Genomic DNA, 15,872 nt, shown 5'->3' with positions numbered 1-15,872 from the left:
GAGGCATCCCAGCCTGACAACTACAGGATGTTGGGTGGGAGCAGGGCTAGTCCTGAAACTGAAACTAGAGGGAGGGTTCCACAGTGGCGCCCACCAGCACAGTGTCTGCCTGGCAGAACAGGCCCTCCCAGAATGACTGCCCATGTCTTCGTCCTCACGGTGGGGGAGCTGCATTGCCTCCTGCCTCTCTGGGAGACTCTTGTAAGTCTGGCCGAAGTTCCTACCAAATTCCTGCTTCTGCCCCGGGGTCCCGGAGCACGTGAGAGCCTGTGTGTGCCCTTTCAGAGTGGAGTCTGTGTTCCTTAGCCCTTAGGGACTCCTGAAAGGAAGCCCTGCTGGCCTTCACAGTCAGATACCCTGGGAGCTCCTATTCCGTGTGGGGCCCCTGACCTGGGGAGCCCAGCGTGGGGCGCAGACCTCTGACTTCTGTAGGAGAAGCTCTGCAGCCCGAGTTCTCCCATTTGTAGGCTGCCCACCCAGAGTTATGAGACTTGACTGTATCTTGACTCCATCCCTCCTACCCATCTCCTTGTGGTTCCGCTTTATCTTTATTTGTATATTCTTTCTGGTAGATTCTGGTCTTTTTCATCAGTAGTAGTTCTGCAGATAGCTGTAATTTTGTGGTGCCTGTAAAGAAGCGAGCTCAGTGTATTTTTCCTCTGCCTTCTTGGCTGATCTATTAGACTGTCTTCAAGTGAATTAAGGGATGTGGACTGGGCTTCTGTTTCATGTAGAGCATCGTGCCTGGAACTGAAACTCACTTAACTGTAGTCTCACCTCAGAGTGGAGTGGGAGGTTGCTGTACTTACTTGATGAACTATCCTTGTTAAAAAAAAAAAAAGTAGCTCTGGATCATATATGCCTTCATCCTCCTATAGGTTCATATTGACAGACCTCTGACATTCTCTTTTAAATAACTTCAGTTGTTTTTTTTTTCCCCCTAAGAAGCAGCTTCATGTACATTTATTTTTTGGACACAAGTTCAGAATCTTACATTTCTTCTTATTAAAACTATTCCAAATTGATCTGAAACATTATGCAATTGGCTGACTTGTGGGAAGATTTCAATCCTGTCAGTATATTTGTTATTTTTCTCGATTTCATGATATCTACAAATTTTAAAGCATACCTTGTTAGGCTTCTTGTTGTTATTCAGTTGCTAAGTCGTGACCAAATCTTTGTGACTCCATGTACTGCAGCACGCCAGGCTTCCCTGTCCTTCACTGTCTCCCAGAGTTTGCTCAAGCGCATGACCAGAGTCAATAATGGTATCCAACCATCTCATCTTCTGCTGCCCCCTTCTCCCCCTGCCCTCCATCTTTCCCATCATCAGGGTCTCTTCCATTGAGTCTATTCTTTGCACTAGGTGGACAAAGTATTAGAGCTTCAGCATCCATCCTTCCAGTGAATATTCAGGGTTGATTTCCTTTAGGATTGATTGATCTCTTTGCAGTCCAAGGGACTGTCTAGAGGCTTCTCCAACACCACAGTTTGAAAGCATCAGTTCTTCGGTGCTCAGCCTTCTTTCTGGTCTGGCTCTCACATCCATACATGACTACTGGAAAAGCCATGGCTTTGACTTATATGAACCTTTCTCGGCAAAATGATGTCTCTGTTTTTTTAATACACTTGTCTACTTTTGTCATAGCTTTCTTTCCAAGGAACAAGTGTCTTTTAATTTCACAGCTGCAGTCAGACTGCCTACAGTTAATTTTGGAGCCCAAGAAAATAAAGTCTGTTACTGTTTCCATTTTTTTTCCCCATCTATCTGCTATGAAGTAATGGGACTGTATGCCATGATCTTAGTGTTTTGAAAGTTGAGTTTTAAGCCAGATTTTTCACTCTCCTCTTTTCACCTTCATCAAAAGGATCTTTAGTTTCTTCTTTGCTTTCTGCCATTAGGGTGGTATCATCTGCATATCTCAGCTTGTTGATACCTCTCTTGGCAGTCTTGATTCCAGCTTGTGATTCATCCAGCCTGGCATTTCACATGATGTACAAACTCCAGGAAATGGTGAAGGACAGGGAGGCCAGGTGTGCTGCAGTCCATGGGGTCGCAGAGAGTCAGACATGACTGGGCGACTGAACAACAACTCTGTATAGAAGTTAAATAAACAGGGTGACAGTATACAGCCTTGACATACTCTTTCCCCAATTTTGAACCAGTCTGTTGTTCCATGTCCAGTTCTAACTTTTGCTTCTTGACCTTCATACAGGTTTCTCAGGAGATAAGTAAGGTGGTCTGGTGTTGCCATCTCTTTTAAGAATTTTCTACAGTTCATTGTGATCCACAGAGTCAAAGGCTTTAGTGTAATGAAGGAAGCAGAAATTGATGTTTTTCTGGAATTCCCTTGCTTTCTCCATGATCCAACGCATGTTGGCATCTTGATCTCTGGTTCCCCTGTTTCTTTGAAACCCAGCTTGTATTATATACATCTGGGAGTTCTTGGTTCACATGCTGCTAAGGGATTTTGAGCATAACTTCACTAGCATGTGAAATGAGTACAACTCTGTGGTAGTTTGAGCATTCTTTGGCACTGCCTTTCTTTGGGATTGGAATGAAAACTGACCTTTTCCAGTCCTGTGGCCACTGCTGAGTTTTCCAAATTTGCTGACATATTGAGTGCAGCACTTTAACAACATCATCTCCTAAGATTTTAAATAGCTCAACTGGAATTCCATCACCTCCACTAGCTTTGTTCATACTAATGATTCCTAAGGCCCACTTGACTTCACACTCTCGGATGTCTGAGATGTAATCACAGATGAAATCCTTAGCCATTTCAAGCTTGTTTCTTCATCTGTGAATGGGGCTAATTAGATTATGGTTACTGTGAGGAATGAAGGTGGAGATGTTCACAGAGCAGCCAGTGCAGTTCTTGGAACACTGTATGTATTCAGTGTACTTTAGCTCTTATTAATTACTCACATCACTGACATCAGAGTTGAGCAGGAGAAAGACAGATACCTGTGTCACATCACTCAAAGCTACTCTCCTAGGTTTATGTATATTCATTAATAATGGTCCTGTTTTTATTTATTTTGCTCACCAAGACTCATTGGAGAACTGTTAAATTGCCTTTCTTGAGTACACTGTCTGACATTATTTATTTACCTGATTCTTCCCAACTCACCCCCAAAACTTATTTTTTTAGTGATCCATCCATCCAACTTTTTCCAAGACACTTTAACTACCACTCTTATTTCTTTTCAGTTCAGTTCAGTTGCTCAGTCATGTCCGACTCTTTGCGACCCCATGAATCACAGCACGCCGGGCCTCCCTGTCCATCACCAACTCCCAGAGTTCACTTAGACTCACGTCCATCGAGTCAGTGATGCCATCCAGCCATCTCATCCTCTGTTGTCGCCTTTTCCTCCTGCCCCCAATCCCTCCCAGCATCAGAGTCTTTTCCAATGAGTCAACTCTTCGCATGAGGTAGCCAAAGTACTGGAGTTTCTTTTAAAACCTCAAAATACCTAATGAATTCTACCTGGTAGGTAAGAGCATATGAAGTGATTTATTGATACTGGTTAAGATCCATTATATACAGGTAGAAACCATCAAAATTGTACAGGGAATGATGAAGAATATTGATAAAGACAGTTTTACAGACAAAATAACAACTGGAAAATAGTCTTAACATACACAACATGTAATTATGAAAAAAACGTAGAACACAAATTGTTCCACAAAATAGATTCCAAGGCTATTTAAAAGTCTGCTATGCAAACCTTAAGTTGAAAAATGTTCAATGGGGTTATATTGTTTTTAAAAAATTAAGTATAATGTAAAAATTAAGTTTTTTTATCCCTTACTGTAAATGGGAGAGGAACTGAGACAACTTTTTACCCCAAATCTATACATTTTGAAAAATAATTTATATGTCTAGCACAAAGAAAGAAAATTGAGAATGTTTACAATTCTGTAAACTATGCCTTTCATGAAATGCAAACTGCATCATTTTTTTAAATTGTGCAATCAGAAATAGACTGTTCCCTTTAAGGTACAATTGTACCTCAACTGGCTTTATACCTGAGCACCAAAGCTGAAGTTCTAAAATGCCATCTTGGAAAGCTATTCTGAAAATGAGCAAGAAATCAAAACTAGACTGTTACTATCCAGAGAATTAGGCACCAAGAAGGAGAGTGTCTCCTTAGAAAGGCAGTATTAACAATAGAGAAGATTCTGTTAATTAAGCAGCTGACAGATCTCCTTGTGAACACAACAAAGGAAATCCACGTAGGATGATCCTCCATAAAGTCCTTTGTCTTCTACCAGGAACTGTCGGAAAACCATTTCTGGCTGTTCTCGCTGCTTGACTATCGTCAGCTAGGAAGAAAACAACAAGGCAGCTGGTTATAAACATTTCCTGAATGTGGCTCAATTCTGCATGCTTCAGTTCCACCAGAATTACATGTCTGTTGTCTATGAGGCCTTGGAGGAGGATAGGAAAGTGCCTGTTACCCAGAGTGGAGAGAGGCATTGAGTACAAAGCCACAAAAATCAAGACATGTAAGTGGCAACAATGAAACACAAGCAGAATGCTGGAAATGGCTTCACAATGGCAGTGACTTGCTGAACCTTAAAGGACAGGGTAGGATTTCCTTAAGGATGTAGATTTCCTTAAGGATGTGGGAGTATGGTGTTAGCATTCTACTGGGGAACCACGTGCCAAATACACAGTCCTGGATGGCAGGTAAATTAGCACACACTTCTAGAAATCCATGGGAGGTGACGCGTTTGGGTTTTTGTAGGAAATGTGATTCAATGAAGCTGATGAAGAACAACTGGCTATGGTGCATAGCATTCACTAGGGGGATGAGGGAAACTAGACAGGGAGCAGCTGGAAGCATCTAAGGTGGGAGACAGTCAAGACCTGAATGAGGCAGTGTAGCTGCAAAGGAGACAGATGGAAAAGATAATGTTCTTAAACTACTGAAATCTTAAAATATTCAAAATAATTTTACACCGATTACATGTGGAAATGGTAATATTCTGGATAAGTTAAAACCTTCTCAAAATTGTAGTTTTTCATTTTAATTGTGGCTGCTACAAAGTATAGAATTAATGTGCAGCTTGCATTATTGGACAGTGCTGCTCTAGAGGGAGAGACCCATGGGGAGGAAACCCAGAAAAAGGTAGTTTGTCATGAATTCTCTCAGCTCTTCTGTTGACCCACTTACTCACTTGTATTTCAAGAAGTTAAAGCAAATGATCAGAAAGGTGAGAATTTGATATCTGTTGAGCTGTGTGTGTGGTTAGTGCAGAGAGATGTGCAAAATACTGTCTCCATCTACCACCCATATAATTAAGAAGAACCAGGGCATCATCTCACTTCCTTTTGCCTGGTGAAACCACCCAAAGTGCCTGCAGCTACCAGCTTCACACCCGCTACACCAAGGAAGGCACATTCCACATCGGCTGGGTGCAGCTACTGTTTCGGGCTGGCTAATTAATTCCACATGGATAACGGACACACGTGACGTCTTGGCTGGTCCGTGCCAGGCCCTGGGAGCTGACACTGCAACAGCAGTGTGCAGGGTCATATTCCATCTGATGAGGGCAAAGAAACTAGCCCCGCCCATGGGAACATCGCCAAGGAGTTGAAAGTGTGCATCCTGGTGAGCCTGAAACCAAGGCAATTTTCTCAAAAAGAGAAATTTACACAAGTAAATTGTCTTCTCCACCTTTCCTCAGGTGCTGCTAGGACTCTACCATTGTCTGCTATGGGCAACACCAATGTGGGTCTGGCCTCAGTGAGACAGCTCAGGCTGAGACTGGGCAGAATAAAAACACCATGGAGGGAAGGATTTGAGGCCCTAATTTCCTTAGAATTAACTTTTCTATGGAAATTAATGGAAGTTCATATTGCTCATCTGGGGGTACTGCCATTCATTTATTTAGTTTTTGGTTTAAATGTAGTGGTCACTGTTAAAACCTTCTCTGATGTGTGCATCTGGCCATGATCTGAAGTAGGAAATAGAAGAGGGGATGAATTTCAACCTTGGAAGAAACTCATCTTTAAGGTAAAGGAATATCCTGCTCTGGCATTTGAGTCTCTACAAAGCTGGATCACCCAGCACTTGGTGGAAAGTCTCAGGGAACTGCATTTATAGAAGTGGTGGATATGGCGTCTTGACACGCTGGTAGTCTTCTCATGGATACACCACCCACGTCAGAGGAGAAAGTATATTGGGAGGGACTGGGAATCTGTGTGTTATTCCCCTCAGTGTTTCCACAGGGAGGGACGCAGCTCTGTGGGGTGGGGTGGAGAGGGGAGAGGACTATAAAATGGTCACTGCTGGTCTCCCCCACAGGTTCCTGTGTGCCCTCTCCGTGGAAGGATTGGTTAATCCAACTGGTCTAAATGGGATATTCTCTGGGCCATGTTACCAGTGCTTACAGAATTATTGTACTTCAAAATGCATTTTCTTCTCTCACATTGCCTGTTTCACAGGGCACAGATAAATGACGGCAGTGATCAGGATGGCCCAAAAGGAGTATGCTGAATGAGAGAGCGCCGTGGGTATAACTTAGGAAAACGCAACTCGTCCTAAGGGGCAGATGAATGAAGAGAAGCCAAAGGAAAAAGGTCAGTGAGAAAGAATCAGGAGAGTATGATGTCTTGAAAGCGGACAGAAGAGAAACACTGAGGAATGTAGTAGTACTCAATCTTGTAAAGGGGTTGAGAATAACACGTCTTTAGCAGTTTGGCAGTTCAGGGAAAACGAGCTGGGAAGAAGGAAATTACAAGCAGTTATTAACATTTCAGGAAGCATGGTGGTAAAATGCCTGCTATGTCTCTAGCATTCAGTACAAAATTTGTGGGATAAAAAGGAAAACGGAGCAGCATCTTGGACAAGCAGCAGCTTCAAAGAAGGAAGATGTGACAACAGCTTGTAAACTGGAAAGGAGCCAGTGGGGAGGGAGTATTCTAGGAAACACAAGAGGAAGAAGAGATACTTTGGAGCCTGGAGAACCATGAAGCAGGGCAGGACTAGAATTTCAGTAAAGCATTTGATTTAGGTAATCTGGGAATACACTGTGATGGAAATCTTTTTTTTTAATTCTCCCACAAATGTAAGACTGTGCTGACAGTGAGCTCTAAGAGGGCTGATTCTCTGAAAAACTAACTAGCATAATCGAGAAGGCAGTAATGCCTTCTGGTTTGATTTTGCTATCCTTGACCCTTTTCTCCTCCTAGTCAATCTGGACTCTTTCAAAGATATAAAGACTCTTTAAATGTGTTTCCATTTCCTTTGTGTGATCCATTTTCAAAGGTTGGAGAAGAAGATGTAAAACCAAGTGCATGGACTGAACAGCCAGGCCACGCCCGTGTCTGTTGTGACCTAGCTGTGCACCCTGACCAGGTGGGTGCACTCCTTTTCACGTCTGCTAAGCAGCAACGGCAGCTGAGAGCCTGTGGGGGACCAGGCATCATCTCCTGGATTCCTTCAGCTCTCACATTTCTGGATTTTAGATTTTCAAATTCTTTGAAACCCTGAGAATGTCAAGGATTTTTTCAGAGATACATTTCCAAGTAGCACATAAAAAAAATCATTTAAGCTAAAATTAGTATTAATATTATATAACTTCTTTTATTTACATATCATATTTGGCAACTACCTCAGATATTTTAATAACCAAAGCTGACATGACCTTGATAAGCAGGTCATGGAGCAGAGGGGAGGAAAGGGCTTTTTTTTTTCCTGGAAGAAGGGGTTACTGAGCACAGGGGTGATCGCCACGTTTAGTCTGGCTCCTTCTCTGCATTTGGGGCCAGCTGTGGAGATGCAGCCACTAGGACAAAGGTGGATCATCCTTGCTGTGCATGCTGAACACTAGTTCTGGTCAATCTGTGTGTCATACGACCCTAAGATTTCATCACATGTCTCAAGGGTGTTCAGAGTGTTGTGTGAAGAACATGTTTAGTTTGAGCCTTCTCTGCCATCTCTAGGTCCTGCCCTAAAACTGAACCCAAGTAGTGATGTAAAAACAGTTCTGGAAAGGTTTTGTTTACCCAGATGTCCTAGAGATTATAAAGCTCTTTATTCAACTTTCCAAAAGTTCTACTAAAGTTGACGTTTGCGTGCACGAGTATCTATCATGGTAAAGAACACTGATATAAACTGACATAATATTTATGTTTCGGGGGAACAACAGCCCCACAATGCCCTGCTTCTTGTAGAGGCCTGCCTGCAGCTGAGTGTCCTGCACCTCTGCAGGAGGTCGTACAGAAGTAAACCACCGTCATCTGTACACTCCAGGCAATTCTACTATTGAGCTTGAAAAGGAAGACAGGGGTGAGTACTTGGCACTTAGCAATAAGGCATAATTTTCCTGACCTAACAGACATTTTAAAGTCTTTTACTCACACTCAAAAAAAGCTTGGAAAGACTAGGATAACAAAATTTTTCAGAGATAATAAATCAAAAGCTGTAAAAGTCAAATTTAACAAATGCTTTTATACTTCTTTAATTTTAAGCACTGAAGGAAAAGTCATTTCAAAGACTTAATAATATCAATTGTTTCTAAGTTAATACTTAGTAAGATAATCCATAGTTAATGCATGGTGATAGTTATTTTTGTATGTGTGTGGTTGACAGGTAGGTAGGTATACTCAGAGATTGTGAGTTTTCTATCAGAAATAATGTTATAAAAATACAGGACATGCATTGGAAATCAAAACACTTGAAAGAAGAAAATCTCATTCTTACCTTCATTGAATATGGCCGCTTTTGTTGGATAATACCCATTATCATTCTGAGTGTTTGTGAGTATGGATTTCCCAACTCAGGCAATAATGTCTAAATTTAAGGAAAATAAAGTTTAAGTTTCAGTACAACTTATAACATTTAGATAGAAGCAGAATGAGATTATTAGAATGTTAAAGTTAAAAAACATCCTTCCATGCTGTTGGCTTAGTTCATCTACCTAAAAACCAAAAATGTGAAATAAAAATGCATTAAAAATGATTCATACTTATCAGCATAATTTGACACAAACAGTATACGATTTTTGCAAAGAATGTCAACTCACCATGATATTAATTTCTTTGCAAGATGGATATTTCAAGGCTGTGTTATGAGAGACCAATATACCTCATTCCTTCAGTGGATCAGCGGCAGGATCCTAAGGCATTACCCCACGTGGAAAATGCCATCCAAATACCACTGTCCCAAAATTCAAACAAACCACCAAATGCTGACTTCTCAGAGGGACTGTGGCCTCTCAGATTTCCCTGAAACCTGGGTAATGGTATATAAAAGATAGCACCTACTGCATGTGGCCCTCAGGGGACATGAGAGATCTGAACTTAGATTTCTTTCATTAAGACAGTAAATGTTAATGCTTACTTCTAAGCAAGGAGCTAAGACAACATCTGTGAGTTAGTTACTGGAAAAGTGAACTGGAACATTTTACCAAAAAGTCACACATCCCAGGAAAAGATCATAGCCAATATTTTTCACAGGAGTTGTTAAAAAAAAAAATGGCAGGAAATTCATTATTTATATTCACATTCCACACTCTCTATGTATTCTCTTGACATTTAAGACTATTTTTTAATTTTTATTTAAAAAACAAACATAAAATAAGTATACTTTATGTATATGTCTCAAAGTGCCAACTGCCTCTAAAAAGAAAGCAATATTTGTTTTTTTGTCTTACTTTTTGAAGAAGGTTGAGAAGAAATATGGAGACGTAAGCACAAACCTAGCAATCTATTGCTTTGTGGTGGACAGACTTTGGCTACTCCATATCTATATTCAACAAATATGCATTAACATTTATATGTGAAATTTAAATTTAATGTGAAATTTAATATTTAATATATGACATAAAAGGAGACTTCCTTAAATTTTATATAAACATTCTTCATGCTCATAGTTCTTTGCCCACTGAACTTTAATTTTTAAGAAATTGCATTTCTAATCATTCTTAATTTCAACCACATGCAAACATCTTACTATTTCTAAATCTTCATCTTAAAACTAACCTCTTAATGGATACCTTTAACTTCTTTAAAAATATATTTTTACATTCATAATAGATATGCAGCTCTCTAAACTGACCACGTATCTATTTAACCTGAAATTTTAATCCAGACTTCTTCTCCAGATGCTATGTGTCTACCTTCATACCAGAAATTAAAGCCTTAAGCCATCTGCCAAAACATGAGTGAGGACTCAGGGGACAAATTCTCTGCTGCATTCTGCATCTGAATTCATAGGGAATCCAGTCAAGCAGAGGAAGACAACCATCACAGCAGTGGGGTTCACACGATGGTCTGAAAATAAGGTATGCAGTCAGTGTGATTCTCAGAGTATGCTAGGAAAACCAGCAATTATAGTTTAAGAAGAACATCATTTGTGTTCATTCCACATCAAATCTAAAATCTCTTTTGAAATAAATGAAACAGAAGGGCATATAATTTGTTTTTGTGGGGTGGTCATATCTGTAGCTAAATGTGTATGACAGCCTCTACATCCTTGTGAATATGTAGTTCAGCACCAGGGACGAGCCCAGAGCCTAAGACCAAACTCACTTCCCACCTCTGCCACTTACTACTGAAGGAACTTGTCTCTACGCCTCACTGGAGATGTCTAGAAAATGTTGATACTAGTATCTGTCTCACCGATTTGTTACAAGAATTAAATGAAATAGTGTGTTTAAAGTATTTGGAGCACAGTGATTAACAAATAGAAAATGCTCTGGTACTGTCAGCAGTCTCTATTAAAGTCATATAATTTGGTTGTCGGATAATACTTTATACAACTTTATGCTAGCTAATTGTTATTCATTAAAACATGAAATTCTCTTATATAGAACTACAGACCTTATTGTTTTCTCTATAATACATGGTTGCATATGAACAAAAAGCATTTAAGAATTTATTACTGCAAAGCAAAGAAAAAAAATATACCTACCATATCTGTGTTGACATGTGCAAGAGATGGCACGTTAAAGATTCCTTGAATCAGTTCTGGTGGGCTGCTTACTCCCAACCATAAGAACATGTTTAGACCATTGGCCAAGAGGAAGATTCCTTCTTCTGAAAGACGGGTCTCAGAGCAGCGAATAGCAGCAGGTAACGTGGTGCTCTTGACATCCAAGGTGTGCTGCGAGGCAGAGGCGAGAGTCAGAAGGCCCTCCTGCTCCCTCCTTCCTCTCCTACCCTTTCCCCCTCCTCCCTCCCAGCTCACTTCAATGAGTCCTTGCTCTGCGCCAGGCATTCTAGTCATTAGAAAGTTATCCCCACCTTGTATAGCTAACCATGTTTTGGAGGGAAGAAAGGACAGCAGATAACCTAAGTATATAGAAATTTAAAAGGTGTTAAGTGCTGTGAAGCAGGGCAGTGGGATAGAGCACACTGGTGGTGTTAGTTTTAAACAGGGGAGTCAGAGGTTTGCTAAGAAGGTAACATCTGAGCCGGGGGCCGTGGGCATTCCAGATGGGGGGCATCGGGTGTGGAGGGCCTGAGGCGCAGGACTGTCTCGGACGTTCAGGGCTAAGAGAGGAGCCCAGTGTGGCTGGAGTAGAGAGAGAGAGAAATAAGATGAGTCAGACAGAAAGCAGGGTGGGGCCCAGGCGGGAAGCAGGTCGGCTTCTCCTGAAGTGGGAAATCCTGAGGTGTTCTGAGGGGCGGAGGGCCATGAACCGACAGTTATTTGAACAGTGTTACTCTTAACTTCCGTGCCAAAAAGTGACAGGTGCCAGCAAGCAGGTTTGTTAGGAGAGGCGACTCTGCTGGGAGTCTGGGTGATGACAGTGGGTGTAGAAAGAGTGCTGACGGATGAGATGTGGTGGGTGAGGAAGAAGAGAGCCAAAGGGTGAGCGTAGGCCTTTGGTCCTGAGGAACCGGAAGGAGAGAGGGTGACAGACGCAGGGGGGTAAGACTGCAGGAGAGGAGGCCCAGCGTGCTCGGGGGCGGTGCCCGTCACAGCCCACGGAGACGGGCCCTAGGGGCTCCAGCGCCAACGCTGCGGAGCTCAGGGCAGTGCAGACAGGAGCTAGAGCGTTGGCATAGACTGTGGCTGCTGGCCTGACGCAGGTCAGACCCCCGCAGGGCTGTGTGCGCAGACAGCAGAAGGGTCCCGGGGCTTGAGCCCTGGGGGCCCACACGGGGAAAGCAGAGTAAACCAGCAAAGGCGGCAGCGGGAGAGGCCGGGGAAGCGGGAGAGCAACCCGGGAAGCAGGTGAAGAGGGCGCTCTGCAGAGAGAGACTGTCAGCTGCCGAGCTCACAGCAGAGGACTGCGAGCAGCCCACGGGGTTTATTGACATGTTGGCCGCCGCGACCTCCGTGGGTCTTAGTGAGACGTCATGTCCGTGTTCCCCAGGGTCCTAGCTTCTCTGGCAGAGTCCAGTTTTATCCGAAAATCAATTATTTGAATGTACGTTAACTCTTCCTAATTGCACTACTACTGAGAGCCTGGGCGTGAGTTTTGATCCAGGAGTCAGAAACCACCCCTCGCTGCCCCAGCTCTGACCCCTCAGCTATAACCTGCTAGGTCTCGCGGGGAAGGAGCCAAGGCACGTCAGGGCTGTCTTCAGTAAAGAAGCAGAGTACATCACCAGGTAAATTCCCTGAGGGCGCCTGCACAAGGCTCATCAGAGCCATTCTGATTAAACGTGGTGACTCTCAGACAATTAATACACTGTCTAAAAACAAATATATGTGTGCTTATCAACGTCCATACAGATACAGCAGTTGCCTTTCATGCCATAGTAGATTTCTTCAACTGAAGCTGGGCTTCCTGACCGTTCAGTCTGCCTAATCCGTCAAAGAGGACCTGTCTGGGCATGAGGGCAGAGACGCAGTCACCCGACAGCTCCGTGAGCTGGAGCGCCCAGCCCCGAGCCCGTCTCAGGCCTGCGCTGCTCGTGACACCGAAGTTTCTGGTTAAGAACAAACGATGATTCTCTCCCAGACATCTCTAGGAAATGCGCCACCACAGCGCGCTTCCTACTTACTATGGGCAGAAGCTGTGGGTAAAAGAAGAGCTGTGAGTCGGCCACGCCCATGGTCATGACCAGTTGCCTCTGGTAGGCCCGCTCGTCTGTGGAGATCTCGGGTCTGCCGAGCAGCACGCAGTTCTTCAACAAGCAGTTCATGTACACCGGCAGGACTTTCATGGAATCCGGCAAAATCAGCTGGAAGAGAGAGACACTGGTTTCAGATGCTTGTGCTCTTTGCTGAGAATCAAGGCCCACTGCACTTTACCTGTAAAAGAGAAACAAGATTTGCTCTCTGAGGTTGCAGAGAGGAAGAAACAATAAGCCACGTGCAGCACCTAGAGCAGGGAAAGCAGCACAGGGCAGGTTTTCAGAGAGCGGCAGGCGGCTGTCATGCTCTCCAGGGCCCTGGCAGCTTGGCACAGCGTTCCTCAGCACAGCTCACCGTGGGGCATGTGGTCCCGGCCATGCCTCTTACCAGCTGTATGCCTCGCGAAAACTCCTTATCCTCTCGTTTCCTCCATTTTCTCTTCTAAAATAATAGCACCTCTACTTCACGATCCTGGGGTGGTTAGGAGGATTAAATTGTTTCTGATTTGTGCAGTACTTATAGTAATGCCCAGCACACAGTGTCATACACATGTTTATTAAATGAAATGAAATGAAATGTATAAGTTATTTCCTAATCTGTATTACCAGCTTCTTTCTACCTCTTGAGCAAGAACAGCATTTCCAACTACCCCCTCAATCTCTCTTCTTCTGTGCTCTTCCTCAAGCTTAGACTCACAGTTACAGACTCATCAGACACTGAAGGAGGACTGTGTCACAGGTTCTATCAAAGCCTCAAGGCCTCTGCAGAGGAATGAGCCATAGTCCACATGCAGATGCCTAATGTGCACTGGGGATGATATGCATACAGACAGATAAACCATAATAAGGAAATTCAAATTACAGTGCCGTTCAATATATATATATAGATATTAAAATGGGAAATATTTTGTGAATTTATTAGGTATGTCACTAAATGATAACAGGAAAAAATCAAACTCCTACAATTCCACAAACATGTTTTTCCTCTTATGTTTCCTGTTTTATATACTACAGCTACCAGATGAACCCTGATTTCACTTTTTCTTTACCTTCAATTAGAACACAAATTCTCTCCATTCCTTTATAATCCACCTTTATAACCTTTAAAATCAACCTGTACCTTCTTCCTCTCCACCCTCTCTTTGGCTTATGTGAGCTCATTCTGACTTCATTCTAACTGCCTCCAAGTACATACCATAATGCTCCAAATAGTAACACAATTCTAGAAACATGAGTAAAAAAATTACAAATAATTTGCCTGTGTGTTTAACCTTACCAACACAGTTTTACAAATATGGCTAAGAATCAAGAGAGACTGTCATTTCTTCCATTTATAGTAGGTCAATGAACAAAATATCCAAAAGAAAAGCATATACAGTAGATAATCTACAAATATAAATATCTGGTCTATAAATTCATGATTTTTTTTTAGCTCTCTATTTTAATATTAAAAAAATATTCCCTTAACAGAATACACGCTGAAAGGAAAATTTCCCTTAGGGCTCTGTTATTAATAGGATTTATTCCTCAAATCCCTTTATCATTGCTTCTCATGATCTTTTAAGTAAGGAATATGTAAGACAGAACTTTCTAACTGGTTAAGGAAAATATATTTTAGAACAATTCTACTTTGCAGTTTGTTTTTCCTCTCAATTTTTATCTCCTTTCAAAAAAACCAAAGACAGATAAACGCATGTTTCCTCATATGAGGAAATGCTCTTAGAATTTCTTCTCTAGCATAAATTTTTTTTTAATTGAGAAATAATGTTTAACATTATATTAGTTTCAGGTATATAACATAATAATTGATACTTGTATATACTGTGAAATGATCACAATTCTAGTTAACATCATCACCATACAAAGTTACAGAGTTTCCCTGTGATGAGAACTTTTTAATATTTACTCTTGGCAACTTTCAAACATGCATTAACTAGAGCAGCTATGCTGTACATCATATCTCCATTACTTCCTTATTTTATAACTGGAAGTTTGTACCTTTTGAGCCCCTTCGCCCATTTTGCCCACCCTCCACACCTCCCGGCAGCCACCAGTCTCTTCTCAGTATCTGAGCTAGGTTTTTGTCTTTTAGATTCCCCATACAAGTGAGACCATATGGTATTTATCTTTCTTTGACTTACTTCACTTATTTAGCATAAAGTATTTTTATTTGACAGCATTTGGTACTGGAATATGCTTTCAGCCAAAGAAATTTAGGATTTAAAAAAAGAAAAATTACGATCCAAGGATACAGGACACAAACCATGGTCACTGGAGCCAAGTGGCCCCAGGGCTATTTCTGGGCTAATTACCAGTTAGGGATCTTACCTGTTATGGATTAAAAATGTTCTTAGATCCCCATAGAGAAGCATGTATGTACAGTTTTTAAATATTATCTTGCAAGTCACTGGCTATTTCTCATTAATCAGGTCATATTAAGACAGTTTAGAAATCTGTTGCCCTAAATACCACAAAGAGTTGAGCTTGGCCCATGATGACTCTTTCAGGACTAAAAAGTCTGATTAGAGGAGACTACAGAGGGCAGGAGGAACAGAACAGAGAATGAAAGTAAGAAGGAAATTTTGTGATGAAGAAAATTGAGTTAGAGTGAAAGAAAACAGACAATGTTTTTGAGGTAGGGAAGGAAATGTGGTAACGGATCAGTACTTAAAACCTTTCCTTGCCTCCCTGATCTTCTCCATAAATAGTGAAATTACTCTCGGGAAGAAAAGGTGTGAGTGAGGAGGGAGTGCAAATTCATATGAGTCCAGTTTGAATTTGGAGAATTCTCTGCTTTGGGTTTTGAAGTAACAGATGTGGTAATAG

At 41.9% G+C, this 15,872-nt stretch overlaps 1 protein-coding gene across 1 annotated transcript in view; it reads right to left on the bottom strand.

Moving 5' to 3' along the window:
- Positions 1 to 3,497: 3,497 nt before the first annotated feature.
- The window catches only part of SEC24D (SEC24 family member D), a 116,317-nt gene continuing 103,942 nt past the window's right edge, over positions 3,498 to 15,872 (bottom strand). Inside the window, exons 19-22 of the mRNA XM_010855231.1 lie at positions 12,975 to 13,154; positions 10,930 to 11,121; positions 8,719 to 8,808; positions 3,498 to 4,330 (exon numbers count right to left, since the gene is read on the bottom strand). Coding sequence (XP_010853533.1) covers positions 4,190 to 4,330; positions 8,719 to 8,808; positions 10,930 to 11,121; positions 12,975 to 13,154 — 603 coding nt within the window. The 3' untranslated portion in view covers positions 3,498 to 4,189. The remainder of the gene's footprint in view (positions 4,331 to 8,718; positions 8,809 to 10,929; positions 11,122 to 12,974; positions 13,155 to 15,872) is intronic.

The sequence above is a fragment of the Bison bison genome, unplaced genomic scaffold (genome assembly GCF_000754665.1).
Source record: "Bison bison bison isolate TAMUID 2011002044 unplaced genomic scaffold, Bison_UMD1.0 scf7180017864361, whole genome shotgun sequence".
NCBI lineage: Eukaryota > Metazoa > Chordata > Mammalia > Artiodactyla > Bovidae > Bison > Bison bison.
The sequence above is the reverse complement of the archived record's forward strand: the minus strand, read 5'-3'. Positions and strand labels throughout refer to the sequence as shown.